The sequence below is a fragment of the Calidris pugnax genome, unplaced genomic scaffold, assembly GCF_001431845.1.
Source record: "Calidris pugnax isolate Ruff unplaced genomic scaffold, ASM143184v1 scaffold94, whole genome shotgun sequence".
Classification (NCBI taxonomy): domain Eukaryota; kingdom Metazoa; phylum Chordata; class Aves; order Charadriiformes; family Scolopacidae; genus Calidris; species Calidris pugnax.
In genome coordinates this window covers 532893-547342 of record NW_015090822.1, presented here as the reverse complement: position 1 = coordinate 547342, position 14450 = coordinate 532893, and the positions used below count along the sequence as shown (strand labels likewise).

The window sequence follows — 14450 nt, the reverse complement described above, 5'->3', positions numbered from 1 at the left end:
CCAGACCGAGCACTCGGCTAATTGTGAGCCCAGATCACAGCACACTGTGCAGAGCACTGCACTGCAGGAGGAGGGCACTTGGGCTCCGAGGCAGGTGGGCTCCACGTGTGCCTGTTGACACAGAATCCTATCAAAAACCTGCTGAACCACACAGCTTTCCTTACAGAGCTACCGAGAGCAAAAAGGTCCCGTCCCTGTTGCAAAGCTAAGCACCCATCTGGAGAAGCAGCAAGAAAACTCAACAATGAATCCTTTCAGAGCCAGTTCCCCTTGAATGAAGAGTTTGAAACTGTCGCTGTTCCTAATGGCACCTCTGGCACTACCCGTTGTGTCTCGGGGGGGACGCTGGAAGGTGCTGCCTTACCTGTAAAGAAAGGGGGTTTTGTGTCTGGCGGGGGGGAGAGCAATCATGGTGAGGGCAACGCAATCCTAGTCGTTTTAAACAACTACCAAAGGAAATGCTGTTGCAAAGGGAGTGGAATGGAACTTGTGGCCCCTTGACAACTATAAAGAGGTCCAAATTTAGCCATCATACCGTAAAAAAGAGAACTTTATTTATGATGCATAAGAAACTTTCTATGGTTAGGTTTCGGTATAGAATTATAAGATCTGCGGAACTTCGAGCAAGAGGCAAGACCTGCAAATTGAGAAAAATCAAGCCAAGGTGGGTGGAGAAAGTTACGAGGGACCATCAAGAGGCGCTCCAGCGGGATTTCGAAAGTGGATTGTGTAATTGGCTTTCCTCCTGGAAATCTAAAAGCAGACGTCTCTGGAGCCGGTACAGCTTATCAGATATGAACAGTCGTACACCCAAATCTCCAGGCGAGGAGAAGGAAGTACGTGTGCCCGAGCTCTGCCAGACGCGGGATGCCTTCCTGTGTGCCGAGGAGCCAGGATCCGGAGGGCAGGGTGGAGGTGCAGATGGTGTCCCACCAGAACCACCCACTGGAACCTCTCCGGGGACAGAGACCTTGCCCCAGGTAGAGACCAACGGGGCTCTGGCGGAGGATCACTGCTCTGATGCTTTCATCTCCACAACAGGGAAAGAAAATGCTGTTTCAGGTCAAGCTGCTGAAGAACCTCATGAGGTTCTGGGTGTAGATGGGATGGTACTGTCACAATCCTCGCAGGATTCTGACCTCAATGATAATTTTGCAAACGGACCTCTCTCCACAGAGCAGGCACAAAACGAGGACAGCTCTGGCCAAATGGAAGTGGAGGGCTCCTTAAACCTGGACGTTTTCAGCGCAAAGTTGCTCGACCACCCTTACTGTAAAAGTCCCCTTGAGGAGCCTCCAGCAGAAAGCACAGGACTGAAACCGGGACCTCGGAAGGGAGGCAAAAGGACCAGTCCCAAATCTTCCCTGGTGGCTGACGAGCAGTTGGCAGCATGGCTTTGTGGTATTCCTTTCACATATCCTAGGGCTTCCAGGAGTTCCAGAAAACTGCTGAGCGTATCTTGGGGTTCACGTGTTGCCCTAAATTCCTTTAGGGTTTCTTGTTGTGAATTGCAAAGGGTGTGCAGCAAACGCTCACTGAAAGGAGGCTGCGAGGAGGAGGAACAAACCCCTGCTTATCTGTTAATTGGTTTGGGGGGTAGTGGAACAGTGCCTTCTTTTGTTTTAGAGAACACGGTGTAATTTAATTGGAATCTTTGTGGAAAATTGTTGATAGATATTTTAAATGTCTTTTATCAGGTGATTTCAGAAGATGATACAGAGTTAAAACTTCCAGTTTAAGTGGTTGACAATTTTTACTCTCGGTTTCTGAAAATCCTTACTGTTGCAATGCTTCCTTCCAGCCTTACCCTCGATACTCTTGCTCTGTCTTAGACTGAAGCTAAGTCACTTCATGAACCTCAGGTTTTGATAGCCAGATATTGCTCATTGTCACTTCGTTTTCTCTTTGATTTTTCATAAAGTAGGCTTTAGTGAATCTTGTTAGACAATACTTTTTATAAAGGCAGGACTAGTCTTCACAAAGAGCTCAGCAAAAAGGCTTTGGGATTTTTTTACTCAGTGCTGGGTGTGCAGTATTTGATAGTCTCTCTAACGAGGAATGTGGTAAAAATAGTAACGGGTGTCTTATTTATGCCCAGCAGCACACTGTACCCGTGGTAAGGAGTGGTGAGCCAACGTGTTGGACACCTAGTGCTAATAATACGGGGTTAGGGGAGTTCTTGTAACTGAAGCTTTCCTCTGGAGAAACTGCCCTCAGAGATTCCCCTGAACCCGGAGCTGATGTCGAAGGGATTGTTTGAAGTTTGATGTGCTCTGATGTTTCTGCCCACCTTTTTCAGTTTTGCAATTGATTCTCTAAAGCAGAGTGCAAGGAAGGAGGCACCGAACCTCAGAAGGTGGTTCAGCTTTCCATACCCACGAGGTAGTGTGGGATCGTTCCTCTGACTCTGCTCCTCATCCAGCGAGGACCAGGCGCTGTGGGAGAAATGGAGAGGAGCTGGTACAACAGCAAACAGGCTGCTTCTGCAGGGGAGCTTTACAGTTTGTGCAGCAGAGAGAGAGACATGATCCTTCTGTGACAGTTGGGAACTAAGATTATACCAGGGTGGCAAAGGTCAAATTCTTGTGGTCCGATACGTAGTCATATTCTTGTTCATGGGAGGCCTGAATCACTTAAAATAAAATTAAGAAGACAGGTGGCAAATGCACTGAACTTTCCCACAGTTGACAGTTTTAAGAGAACTCTTCCCAGCTTCTGCGTGGAAGTGGTGAGACCGGTTGCCACTTTCTGCAGAGCTGAGGGTCCCTCTCCAGGGATGGAAGCCAGGTCTGACCAGGGACACGCTCACACCGACGTACAGCACTACAGGGGTTTCTCGGCTGGAGAGCTCTAAAAAAGAGTTTTAATTTTGGTATAAGACTGTACAGGAGCTGTTGCCTGTTTTGGGGTGTTGTTAACGATTAACTGCACCCTGAAAGGCACTGCTGAGCGGGTAGGAGGTGCTGGGGATGGTGTCCAAGGAGATGTCCCAGGGTTTGCATTCTCTGCAGCAGCTGAACGTGGAGGTTAAGGGGCTGTGGTATTTCGCATTTATTTCTGAGGTGCTGTGTGGTGTCAGACAGAGCTCCCTGGTAAATCCTGCTCACGAGGGGTGCCTGATCCTGCACTGGGTCAGAACTTTGCCTTTTTCTCCCGGAGTTGCCCCAGCCCAGGCGAGGTCAGCCCCGCTGGAGGTCCCCTGGAGCTCTGCTGCTCTGAGCTGTAGCTACGAGAACGGTCCTTCCTCTGGGTGCATGAAGAAAAAGCTTTTAAAATGTTATATATTAAAAGAGAACAAGGTACGCTTACATCCCCACACATCTTGTGTCTGGACTTGGAGCCAGAGTGAGAAATACCCTCCCTGCCACACTCTGCTGGGAGGTAGGGGATGGAGTTGAGGCGAGTGTGGCAGGGTTGGGAGGAAGGCTCTCTTCCCAGGAAGAATTCTTCCTTGTCTGATCTCCCTCTTCAGTCCCCCTTCCTTCTGTCCTGCAGCCAGGGCTGCTTCTTGCTGGATCTTCTCTGCTTTTCTCATCTCTTTTTCTTTTGTTCTTGGTCTCTCTCCTTTCTCTTTTTTATTTTCTTACTGCTGCTGTTCTGGCACGTTTTTCTGCCAGGTGTTTCTCTCACCTTGCTTCTTCCCATCCTCATCTTTGAAAGTTTCCAGGAAAAGCTGTTAAAGCTTTAGTAATCGGAGCCTTGAACGCGCAGTGCCCTGGGCAGTGACACCGGCTGCTGTCACAGGCCGGGGAAGAGTCCTGGGTTTGGGTCCCTGCGGTTTCCGGGGGCTCTGAGCTCAGATCCACAGAACACCTGGGGTTTTCTGCTGCGTTTGAAAACTCATTTTCAGACAGCTGGACGGCTGGGTCCTTTTTCTCCTATCCTGTTTTCCATTCTCTTTCGTTCTTGAAGTGGTTTTGGGTGCTTGGGTGGGATTTGTGTCTCCACTGTTCCAGTTTTTTGTCAAAAAAAAAAAAATCCATTTATTGGGTTTTTTAATTCCTCCAACATCAATTTCTTCATTATATCCTCCTCGTTATCTTTTGTTTCTGGTGCTGTGGTCTCCCAAGCAGTGGCAGGCTGACACGGCCATCCCTGGCACCTTCAATGCCATCCCCAGGGTAAATGGGTTGAACCTGCCGAGGGTCTGCCCGGTGCCTCCCCCCGTGCTGTGGTGGCAGCAGGGACCCCCCCACAGCAGGTCTCTGCCAGCCAGGGCTGCTGGCTTTGGGGACAGTGAGACAAGAGAGCGGGTTTGCAGGGGAAACCGCTGCAGAAATTGACGGCTTTTTGTGTTGCAGTGCAATTGTGTAAGATGCTGATTGAAATAAGCACCGGGCTGGGTTCTCCAGTGCTGGTGTAGTTAGTTTGGTGTAGGTATCTATGTGTATGAGGGGAGAACGGGGTCTGATCTGTTCCTGTAAAGTTGACTGATCAAATTGCTGCTTTTTTATTTTGTCCTCCTTCCTCTGATTTTATTTAGCGTTGCCGATTTGAGCTGAGATTTCTGAAATCTGTCCTTCCCTGGGGGGTGGCCGTTGGTGGGCACGGGGCGACGGATGCTCCTGCTCGGGAGAAATGGGGAACTCGGAGGGTTTCTCACCTGTTTGTGCTTTGATTTCTCTGGTATATTTAAAGGATTCCTAGATGAAGTTATGAAGAAATATGGCAGTTTAGTTCCACTCTGTGAGAAGGATGTCATGGGAAGATTAAAAGAAGTCTTTAATGAAGATTTCTCCCATAGGTGTGTAGCACTGTCCGGCTCTGGAGGTGGTAAAGGACAAATTGCTTGCTTTGCTCCGGCACACTCCACCTCCCAACACCCAACAGGACTCCGGTTGATATGACCTCGACTGATTTTTCTTTTCTACCTTTTCAATCCTGTTTCAGAAAACCTTTTATCACCAGGGAAATCATGAAGTATCGGGAAAAACATCCAAAAACCTCCACTTGCAATTTCCGGGTCTTCTATAATAAGCACATGCTAGATATGGATGATTTAGCCACACTGGAAGGCCAGAACTGGCTCAATGACCAGGTCAGAGATGTTTGGTGTTTATGTGCTTCCTCACCCCCTTTTTTACCCTGTTTGTGTTGGGATGTCAGTTGCTCCCCTGCTGCGTCCTGGCTTTACACGTGAGAGGTGGGAGGAGTTGGGAGCAGCTTTCCGGTGGTTACAAGTCTGGGAGATGGGAGGTGTCACAACTGAACTGTTCCTTTTTGGAAGAAATGTTGAACTATTTTGGGAAAACAGTGGCTACCTGTATAGATTTTAGCATCTCCCTCCGTGCCCGAGCTCAGCAGATGACAGGAACAGCAGAGTGTGAAGCATCAGACTGTGGCTGGCGGCCAAAAAGCCAGGGCGGCTGCCGTGCCCAGGGCACGCACCAGCAGCTGTAAATTGAATTAAAGTGCATTTCTGATGGCAGCAGGCTTCGAGCAGCCAGTTAGAGCCTCTCTGCAGGCCCAGCACCATTAGTTCCAGGGTGCTGGTCCTTCAGGCTGCGGCAGAGAGCCGCGGGGATTGATTGCTCACCTCCTTAGTGCTGCTCCGAGTGTGAAGGGACCCTGCCGTTTATGGGAACGTGGGAATTTGAGCTTTACAAAACTTGCTCTGTACCTATTCACATATTTACTGACTCTTACAGATCATTAACATGTATGGTGAACTCATAATGGATGCAGTCCCTGAAAAGGTGAGGGTTTTTGTTATTATGCAAATGTTACCTAATGAGAGATCGAGAGGGAGGGGTGAAAGGTTGACTGTTGCAGATACAGCCAGGAGGTGCAGCTCCCTGCTGTTCTGGGTGGCTCTGTTACAATTTGTTGCTGTCCCCTCTCAAATTCTCTTCCTTTTCCGTGCTAAAATGCAGTTTTTAGTGCTGGTGCCCTCCTTCCAGGAGCTTACAGGTGGGCTCTGCAGGAGCTCTCTGGCAGCCCGATGCTGTGAGGTTCCTGTAGAAGACAAATTCCCTGGTTTCACCCATCCTGTAGAGCTCTCGGAGCTTTGTGTCTCCAGCTGACCTGCTGCTGAAGGGCTTTACCCATCCCCTGCCCACCAGCTGGGTGTTTGAGCAGAGGTTCCCCATGTTGATGGGGTTCTGCTGGGATGCCAAACCCTGAGTGGTGGCAGCGGACCCAGGCCTGTCACTGCTTCCATCACCCCTCCCCAGACTCCTGCCCGGCTCGCTCTGCAGGACTCTTTGGTTGGTGCATCCTCAACAGAACACTCGCTGCTGCCAAACTGTTGGTGGCGGTTGGAAAAAAGAAAAGAAAAAAGAAATCAAGAAAACACACACCCCCCTTGTGTGAGTGCACTTGCAGCAGTGGCAATTATAAAAAGCCATCTGTTTGCTGGCAGAGCTGAACAATTTTCAGGTGAGACCACAAAGGAAGAACCAAACAAAGCCATTTTTAGATGAGCTCTGCGGAACGCAGCTCCTCACATCTCGGAGCCGGGGGGAGGGAGCGCGGTTGCTTTGATGGTTGTTGGTGGTGATTCCTCGTTAGCGTCTCCCCACTCCCCGAGCGGGTGCCGGGGTGGTGCCGGTGGAGGTTGGATCTCTTTGCTTGTCTCTGCTTTTTCTTCATTGTGCATAATTGAAATCCTCATGGGAGACTTGGCGCTGGTCGCTCGGAGCGCGGGTTTGAAGTCTGTTGGCGTGGCTAATGGGTGTTAGGCTGGTTTCAGATGCGGAATATTCTAACTTTTTTTTTGTTTTTCAAGTAATAACTAAAGCCTTCTACCACCTCTACACTAGCAGAATTATTAAAAACAGATGTTGCAGATTTCCATTTGTATTAATCTGTTCCTGTAATTGCAAGAAGCTAAGCACAGGGAATAATAGTGTTAACCTGGAGCTAAATAATTTCTTTTGCAAAAAAAGTATAGGCTTATGTTAATAAATGTAGGTTTTTAGTTAGAAAATGGATGTAGTATAGCCTAAAAATTCTTTTAAATAGCAGAACATTGGTTTTGTCTAGCCGTGGTCATAGCAGTTGAATACAAATGACCATGTTGTTGGATTAAATCTCATAACTGTTTTGATCAATTTTTTATTTGGTGGTTTGTTTTTTTTTTTTTTGAGTCTCAGCTTCCAGCAACTAAAGCCAGAAGTTTCTCCCTTCTCCACCCCCCACCTCCCCTCCATTTTAGCAGTCCAGTGTTCTCTTCCTTAATCCTTGTGAAGATCAACAAAAACTGTAGGTCCTTATCCTGGTGGTTTTCTCCCAAGTCTGTCCCTGGCAAAAGATGAGCTGTGACACGCCTGGAGGTAGAGAAGCGTAAATGGAAATGCTGCAGCAGCTCTCGCCGTGTGTCACAGGGAAATGAGGCTGGTTTTATTTCCTTGCTGGAGAGCAGCAGTAGTTCAGGCTTGGCAGAGCCTCACTTTGTCCCTGCTGGGGTGCTGTTTCCAAACCTGCGTTAAATAATGCCTCGTTACAAGTTGTTTTGTATAAATTATCCTGGGGGAAGGGCGATGACTCTGCATGGGGATTTCTGCGCTCATTCCTTCTCTCTCTCTTTTTTTTTTTTAGGTTCATTTCTTTAACAGCTTTTTCCACAGACAGCTGGTAACCAAAGGATATAACGGGGTGAAGCGATGGACTAAAAAGGTACCCTCCACTCCCTGTCTCCTGCTCTGGTTCTCCTGGGCTGGGCTGAGGTGGAAGCGGGTCCCACAGCATGGTACCCACAGGGAAGGGGTTTGCAGAGGAGCTGCAGGAAGCAGAGGGAGGTTGATGGAGATAGTGGGTGGCACCACTGGAGTTAGTACAGGTGTCTTCTGGAAGTGTTCTTCCACAGCTTCATCATCGGCGGTGGGTTGTCTCTGGGTGTGTGTTCGTGCTGATTTAGCCTCAAGAAGTGTCTCTTCCTTCTCCTGACAGTGCCAGGTACTGATCCACAGGGGAGCAGCCTTAATTCTGCTGCTGCTTTCGTCTCAAACTAGGATTCTTTGATAAAATCAAGTAGTTACTCCTGAGTAACACATACAGGTACCAGAGAGCAGAAACTGGAGACCAATAGTTAATACTTGTTCTTGTGGCAAGAACAGAATTCACCTTCCTTCCCAGAACACGTACCAGACTGTGGGTTGTGGTATTTTCTGAGGTAGCTGATACCAAGAGCAGTGCTCTTTTTCGCTGTGAACATTTGTCCTTTCTAATGTGGGGGATGAGACAAGACTAATCAAGGGCCATGTTTGAATGTATGATCTTTCTGCAGGAGCACTTAAATAGCACACATCTGTGAAATGCTAGAGATGAACTCATTATCCAAATATAAAATCTATTCATATAATTTATTAAAATCTCTTTAAAAGAGAGACTGAATATTGGTGCTTAATATTCCCAGATATATATATATTTTTTAAATGTTCTTTTTCTCCAAGTTTCTCCAAGCAACCCAAAAAAGCCCCCAAAGTGAAGGTATGTTCTGGAAGCACCCCTGTGTTCGTGGTGCTGCTGAGGAGGGACCAGAGGAGAGCAGGATGGTTGTTTGGACATTGACACCTAGATCCTGAAGGACCCCTAGAGCAGGGCTGAGAGCTGAGCAGGTTCTGTTGGAAGGATTCAACAGACAGCACGTCACAGGACAAAGCGTTTGAGGGGAGCTTGTTCCTGCTTTTTAAACACACCAGAGAATTGTACCAGGTTTTATAAAAGTGCTCTCCTGGGATACAGGAGGCCGGAGCCTGGAAGGACGTGCCAAGGTTTCCAAGCTCTTCTTGGTGCCTGTCCCTTCTGGCCATTGGCTCGGGTCCGAGCTGCCTGTGCCCTGGCCTGCTGAACCCAGCCTGGGTCGCCACCATTCTTTCTGTACATCAGGTCTTAACTAAAGACCCTGAGAGCTCTTGGCCCCCTCTTTCCACTCTTCTGCTGCCGGTTGTCAAGCCTGCAGCAATCCCACAGTGAGGGTGACACGAGGACCCTTGGGTCTGGTGTGGCTCTGCTGCTGCTGGACACCACAGAAGGTGGAGTTCCTTTGTCTTACTCCAGTTTTCCTTCCTGGGCTCAGCTCGCTGCCGGCTGACGCTTCTTGGCTTCTCTCTGATGTCTCTTGCTGCTGAGTGATGTCTCATCTCTCCGAGGGCAGTGGATTGCTGAGCAGCCAGTGGGACCTGGCCAGGAGACTTCCTGCAGGTGGAACCAGGGATCCTCAGCGCTTGTGACAGTCACAGTCCTGCTGAGAGCAACCGCTGGGAATGCTCCAACCTTTTTGAGCCTTCAGCTTCCCACTGTTACTCAAAAAATGCACTTTCCTTTCCTACAATGGACCTGCCTTTACCAGTAGTGCAGCAATTATCTACTGCTCAAATTGCACACTGCTTAAAAAAAAAAAAAAGTAGGATAGAAATCTTCCCACAGGATGAGTTCATTTAGTTCAGTCTATTTTTGCTAACTTTCTGGACTGTAGCACCAAAACCCCAGCAATTAGGCAACCGTTTCAAGAGATGGTGGGAGAAGGAAAATCACGAAAGGCCCTGGCTTGATGGGCTTCCAAAAGCAGGAGGGCTCATCTGCTGCACAGACCCCGGGGAGCTGTACCCCGTCTCCTCCTCCTCCGCTTGGAGCCCTTCTGCCGCCGCGGGACATCTGACATCTGCTGCAGAGCCGGGTTCCAGGATGGATGGTCCCGCTCTGTCCACACCCCTTCCCTGTCCCCAAAGCACCGTGTCCTTCTCCTCCTCCTCCTCTTCCTCTGCCTCCCTCCCACACGTCGCAGAGCCTGTGTCACGGCAGAGGGAGGCGCAGATCGAGGCTCGACTGTGTTACCGCCGTTAATTAAGAAATCCCCCTTGGATGCAGATGTTAAAGTGTGGTGTGAGCAGGCTTTTGCCACGAGTACAGTTAGTGGTGACTGACTCTGGAACTGTGCAGTGCTCCAGTGCTGCAGCCACCATACACCCGTCTCTTGCTTTGCCGTGTAGTGCCCCTGGAATTGTCTCTAACGTGTGTTGTTCTTCTTGCCAGGTGGACTTGTTCAAAAAGACTCTCTTGTTAATTCCTATTCACCTGGAAGTCCACTGGTCCCTCATTACTGTGAACATCCCCAATCGAATTATTTCATTTTATGATTCCCAAGGCATTCACTTTAAGTTCTGTGTAGAGGTAAGTCACTGCTGTCAGCAAAGTTTGAACTGTTTTCTTACCCAAACCGCCCCACCCCACCTTTTCTGTTCAGCCTTAAACTCTAAATGCTGCCATGTCCAAGATGGGCATCAGCTGAGGAGTCCGAAGCAGAGATCCCCAAGGGTCACAGCAGAGTGGGGAGGTGAGGTAGATTGCCTGGTGCCTAATTAGCCCGGGATGTAATTGGCACACCTTTTGTGGCTCTCTCCTCACTCCCACAGAGCAGGGGCTCAAAGCCAAGTGGCCAGAAGGAAAGTAACGGTGACTCTTTAACCTGCTGAGGGACTTGTGTTGAGGAAACGATGCCATGGTGCTGCCCGGTGGGGTTTGGGTGTCACTGCCATCACAACTTGTCATCTTTTTCCTCTCTCCGTGCTGGCATGGGGTGGGCACCAGTTACAACCCAGCAACCTTTGGAGGCTACACCCTGAACACCGGAATTAAATTATTGGTCTTCCCGGTAAAGAGCAGCCAGAATTTTTTTGCTGGGACTAGCAAATTGTAATGACCCTCTTACAAAAGCTAATTTTGTCAACTTAATTGCTTGCTTGATGCAGCAGCCCTCTACTTTTAACTGTGTGTAGTTGTTGGCTTACAGCAGAGTAGTAATTATTGTACCCAGGAGAGATCCAGCGAGGACTTCTGCATGAAGATACTCGCTTCCTGCTGGCATCTGCTGGGGATGAGGATGATGTTTGTTCTGGGAGCGAGAGGCCTCGTGCTCTCCAGCCTCTGAACGTGCGGCACAGACGAGGGTCCCTCTCCCCAAGCCTGGCAAAGTGGCCTCTTCTCTCCCTCCATCCTTCCTTCCCTCCCTCCCTCCACGCGCCCGCTCCAGCCATGGCATTTGCACTTAAATGTCTCACAAACACCAGACCCTTTTACTCCTGCCCTTTGGAGGGGAAGGGGGGCCATTACCCAAAACTCCGCTGCGATCCGCCCACCGAGGTGAACATTAGTTTAAACTGTGTTTGAGCTGTGCTGTAAACCACCAGCCTGTTTACAGAGGAGGAGAAGGATTTGCTTAACCCGAGACCAGAGGCTCATTTATCTTACTCCCTTCTCTTGGCTTGTGTCAGGCTGGTTTTCTCTGTGTCTCTAGAGCTCTCCCTGGAGACTGCTCGTTACCTGCAGGACTCCCCGCGGTTTGGGGGGAGATTAAGCAGGAAAACACTGTCGTGTTGAAGGGAAGGGTCTTGGTGTGGGCTGAGTGGGGCAGGAGGGGATGTGTGCCGAGCTAACCGGGTCCTCAGTGTGTCAGTGGATGGTGGGGCTGTGGGGTGTTAACGATCCCCTTGATTGACCAGAATGAGCCTCGATGGTAGAAGGCACAGGACCCACTAGAGTTCATCTCCTGACCTCTGGACCTGAGCTCAGCTCCTAGTGCTTAATCCTCACCTGAAATTCGTCCTCATTATCCAAAGGATCCCAGCCAAGGCGCCAGTGTCTCTCTGCTGTTCTTCAGCTGGTGAATAATATTGTTGCTTCTTTTTTTTTCCCCCTTTCCTTTTTGAAGAACATTCGAAAGTATTTGCTGACTGAAGCAAAAGAGAAGAATTGCCCCGAGTTCCTTCAGGGTTGGCAGACTGCTGTGACAAAGGTAAGAGGCAGCACCTCCTGCTCTGGGTCTGACTCCGGGAGATTTTAGGAAGCTACTCCTAAACCCACATATCTGTGCAAGGAGTGATTTGCTTTCTGCTGGCCACATGCAGGGTGGTAGGAGCAATGGAGGTGGTTACATGTGGGAATTAGAGCTTTGATGATCATTCAGCTCCCACCAGGTCTTTAATAATCGGTGATCTGAGCCCAATCTCTGGACAATTAAATATCCGTGCAGCAAAACCTCTGCCTGGTGCCCGTGTTGGTGAAGGGCTGAATGATCTGGAGGCTCAGCTCCCACACTTCTCCTGAAGGGCCTGTTCTGAGCTCTCCAAGGGATGGATTTGGTGAGGAAGAGGCTGATGCTGCCGCCTGTATTTTGTGTTTGCTGTGGATAGAGGGCTTTGGTCTCCGGGGTGCTTTGGGGCACATCCCGTTTGATCACAAGTAAACAAAGTCTGGCAACAATAAAAGGGAATAACTCGTGTGTAGTGTAAATGAGGGAATATGTGCATGGTGTAGCCATCCCATAATAGCTCCAAAGCTATAAAACAGGTCATTGCACACTAGACACGCTCCCAACACTTCCCTCTTCACACAGGATTATTTTTAGATGCTGGTACGAGGATGAAATTCTCCCTCTCTGCACTGGCACACGTGCCGTGCTGTCGGGGCTTGGCCCCTGCATCCCGTGGGGTGGGAACGCTGGGATTTGAGGGGAAAAAAGGTTACTTTGCTTCTTCCAGTGCCAGAGATGTGGCAGCGCTTGTGAGTGGGACTTTTTACCTCCGTGTACCAAAATTAAGCATGCTTGAAGAAATAATGAAGTTTGGAAGATACCAGTCTTCCCCTAGCCCATGTGTCACCCTGCATGGTCTTTGGGACCCTGGGGGGTGGCGGGGGGAGGAAAGCCCCTGCCAGCAGTGGGGATGCTGAGGGTAATCTCCTCTAGGGCTGTGGGGCTTGGCCGGGGGAATTTGGTCCTGTGCAGAGCTGATAATGCTGTGCAAACATTTAGTGAAACTAATTGAGAAGCTGTTCCTTGTAGGTCACTGAAAGAAAATAAACTTGAAAGGAAGGTGTGTAATTTGCTTTCTGTCCTACGCTATATATTTTTTAAAACGTTAGGTGTTATGCTAACGAGGTGTGGAGTGTCACCTTGTGAAAGCTGGGATGGGAATGAGCAGTTCCAACCCCGGCTGCTCGTGCTGCAGTGGCTGCTCTGGGAATCAAACACCTCAGCCTTGTGCCTGGGCTCCTGGTGGACTTGAGGCAGGACTTAGGGAATAAAAGGATAAGTAAAGATCTAACGTTGTCTCCTCTTGTTTCTTTTCCCTTTAGTGCATTCCACAACAGAAAAATGACAGTGACTGTGGGGTTTTTGTGCTCCAGGTAAGAGTACTGCTTGTTCAGACTGGGTGGCCTGTATTGTTCATACACGAAACGTCCTGTTTTTTCAATCAAGCCTTTTCCTTTTCCTCAGTACTGCAAGTGCCTCGCCTTAGACCAGCCTTTTCAGTTCTCCCAGGAAGATATGCCCCGAGTGAGAAAAAGGATTTACAAGGAACTGTGTGAACGCCAGTTAATAGACTAATAAAATGCAGCCAACCTAATTTCTCTGGCATTTCTGACAAGTTGCAGCTGGTGTTTGTGTACTTGAATTTCTGAAAACTTCCGTGAATTCTGAGCGATTCTCAGCTGAGTGGTGTGGCCACTGTTGTTACCTCAATTTTTTTGACGAGCTCTTTAACTGGCAGAACATAGCGGAGCTGCCATAAAATATTCCTTATGTCAGTTTGGTTCTCTTATGTTCTTTCCTGTATTTAATATTTATTATCTCAGCATGCATATAGGCAAAGCATGCAACTAAAACCATAAAGCTGTAGGTTTGGTGCACCTTTGAGATGTAGCTAGAAATGACAAATACAGGTGATTTTGTCTGGAAACATAAAGATGCATGATATGTTTTCTGATGCAATAACGCTTTGAATGTATCAAAAACAAAAAAAATCAATGCCATAAAAAGAACAGCTAGAACCTATTTGATAGTTCCATTGTCCCTGTTGTGGCTGTATAATACTGAATTACCACTTTCTAGGATGGCTAAACTCATCTACAGATTTAATTTGTGGAGACCCCTTTTTTTAAGTAGATCGAGTTGCTAATAAAGTTTGTTCTGTTAACGTTTAATCCAGCTGTCATCATCAGCCTGGCCCTAGAGATAAAAGGCAGCCTTTGCACAAATAAAGCTTCAGCACTTGTCTGTATAATGCAGAGTCCAGAGGTGTGCAGTGGGTCAGATGGATGGTGTGTTCCTCGGTGCTGCAGAAGGTTCCACGACGTGTGTATTAAGGAGAATTATAAAGCTGACCCTGCAGAGTCACAGCTTAGATCCTAAGATAAACTCCTTGGCTGTAACTGTTTAAATCTCAGCTGGTTTGGACTCATTTTCCAGTTCCACGACATGCAGTGAAATGTACCGTCCCGGCATCGCTCCCTTCGGCTCTGTCTCCACGTCCACTCCCTTCAAGCCTGTCGTGTTTAACCTCCCCTCGGCTTTGGCCTTTGTTCAAATATAAATTAACTCATTTCTGCTGCATCTGCTGTGTGATTGTCTCGGGTGTCCCCGGTTTGATGGCACCGATGGGTCCGGTTGGGAGTAACGGCAGTCGCGGCGGGTGCTGTACACACCAGGAGACCATGTTGTTCTGTGTCTG

The 14450-nt window shown here is 48.7% G+C and overlaps 1 protein-coding gene across 1 annotated transcript; it reads left to right on the top strand.

The window, feature by feature from the left end:
* Positions 1-458: 458 nt before the first annotated feature.
* On the top strand, positions 459-14332 carry SENP5 (SUMO1/sentrin specific peptidase 5). The gene is made up of 9 exons (XM_014939889.1): positions 459-1401; positions 4639-4744; positions 4891-5038; positions 5649-5696; positions 7540-7617; positions 9976-10113; positions 11651-11734; positions 13075-13125; positions 13217-14332. Exons 1-9 carry the CDS (start codon positions 459-461, stop codon positions 13325-13327), a joined length of 1707 nt encoding a protein of 568 aa, XP_014795375.1. The 3' UTR covers positions 13328-14332.
* Positions 14333-14450: the final 118 nt, after the last annotated feature.

Bases quoted from the DNA above. Each gene is read 5' to 3' on its own strand.
- SENP5 (XM_014939889.1), top strand. From the start codon at position 459: ATGCTGTTGCAAAGGGAGTGGAATGGAACTTGTGGCCCCTTGACAACT. The intron at 5,039-5,648 runs GTCAGAGATGTT...TGACTCTTACAG, and splicing joins AGAACTGGCTCAATGACCAG to ATCATTAACATGTATGGTGA. The intron at 7,618-9,975 runs GTACCCTCCACT...TCTTCTTGCCAG, and splicing joins TGAAGCGATGGACTAAAAAG to GTGGACTTGTTCAAAAAGAC.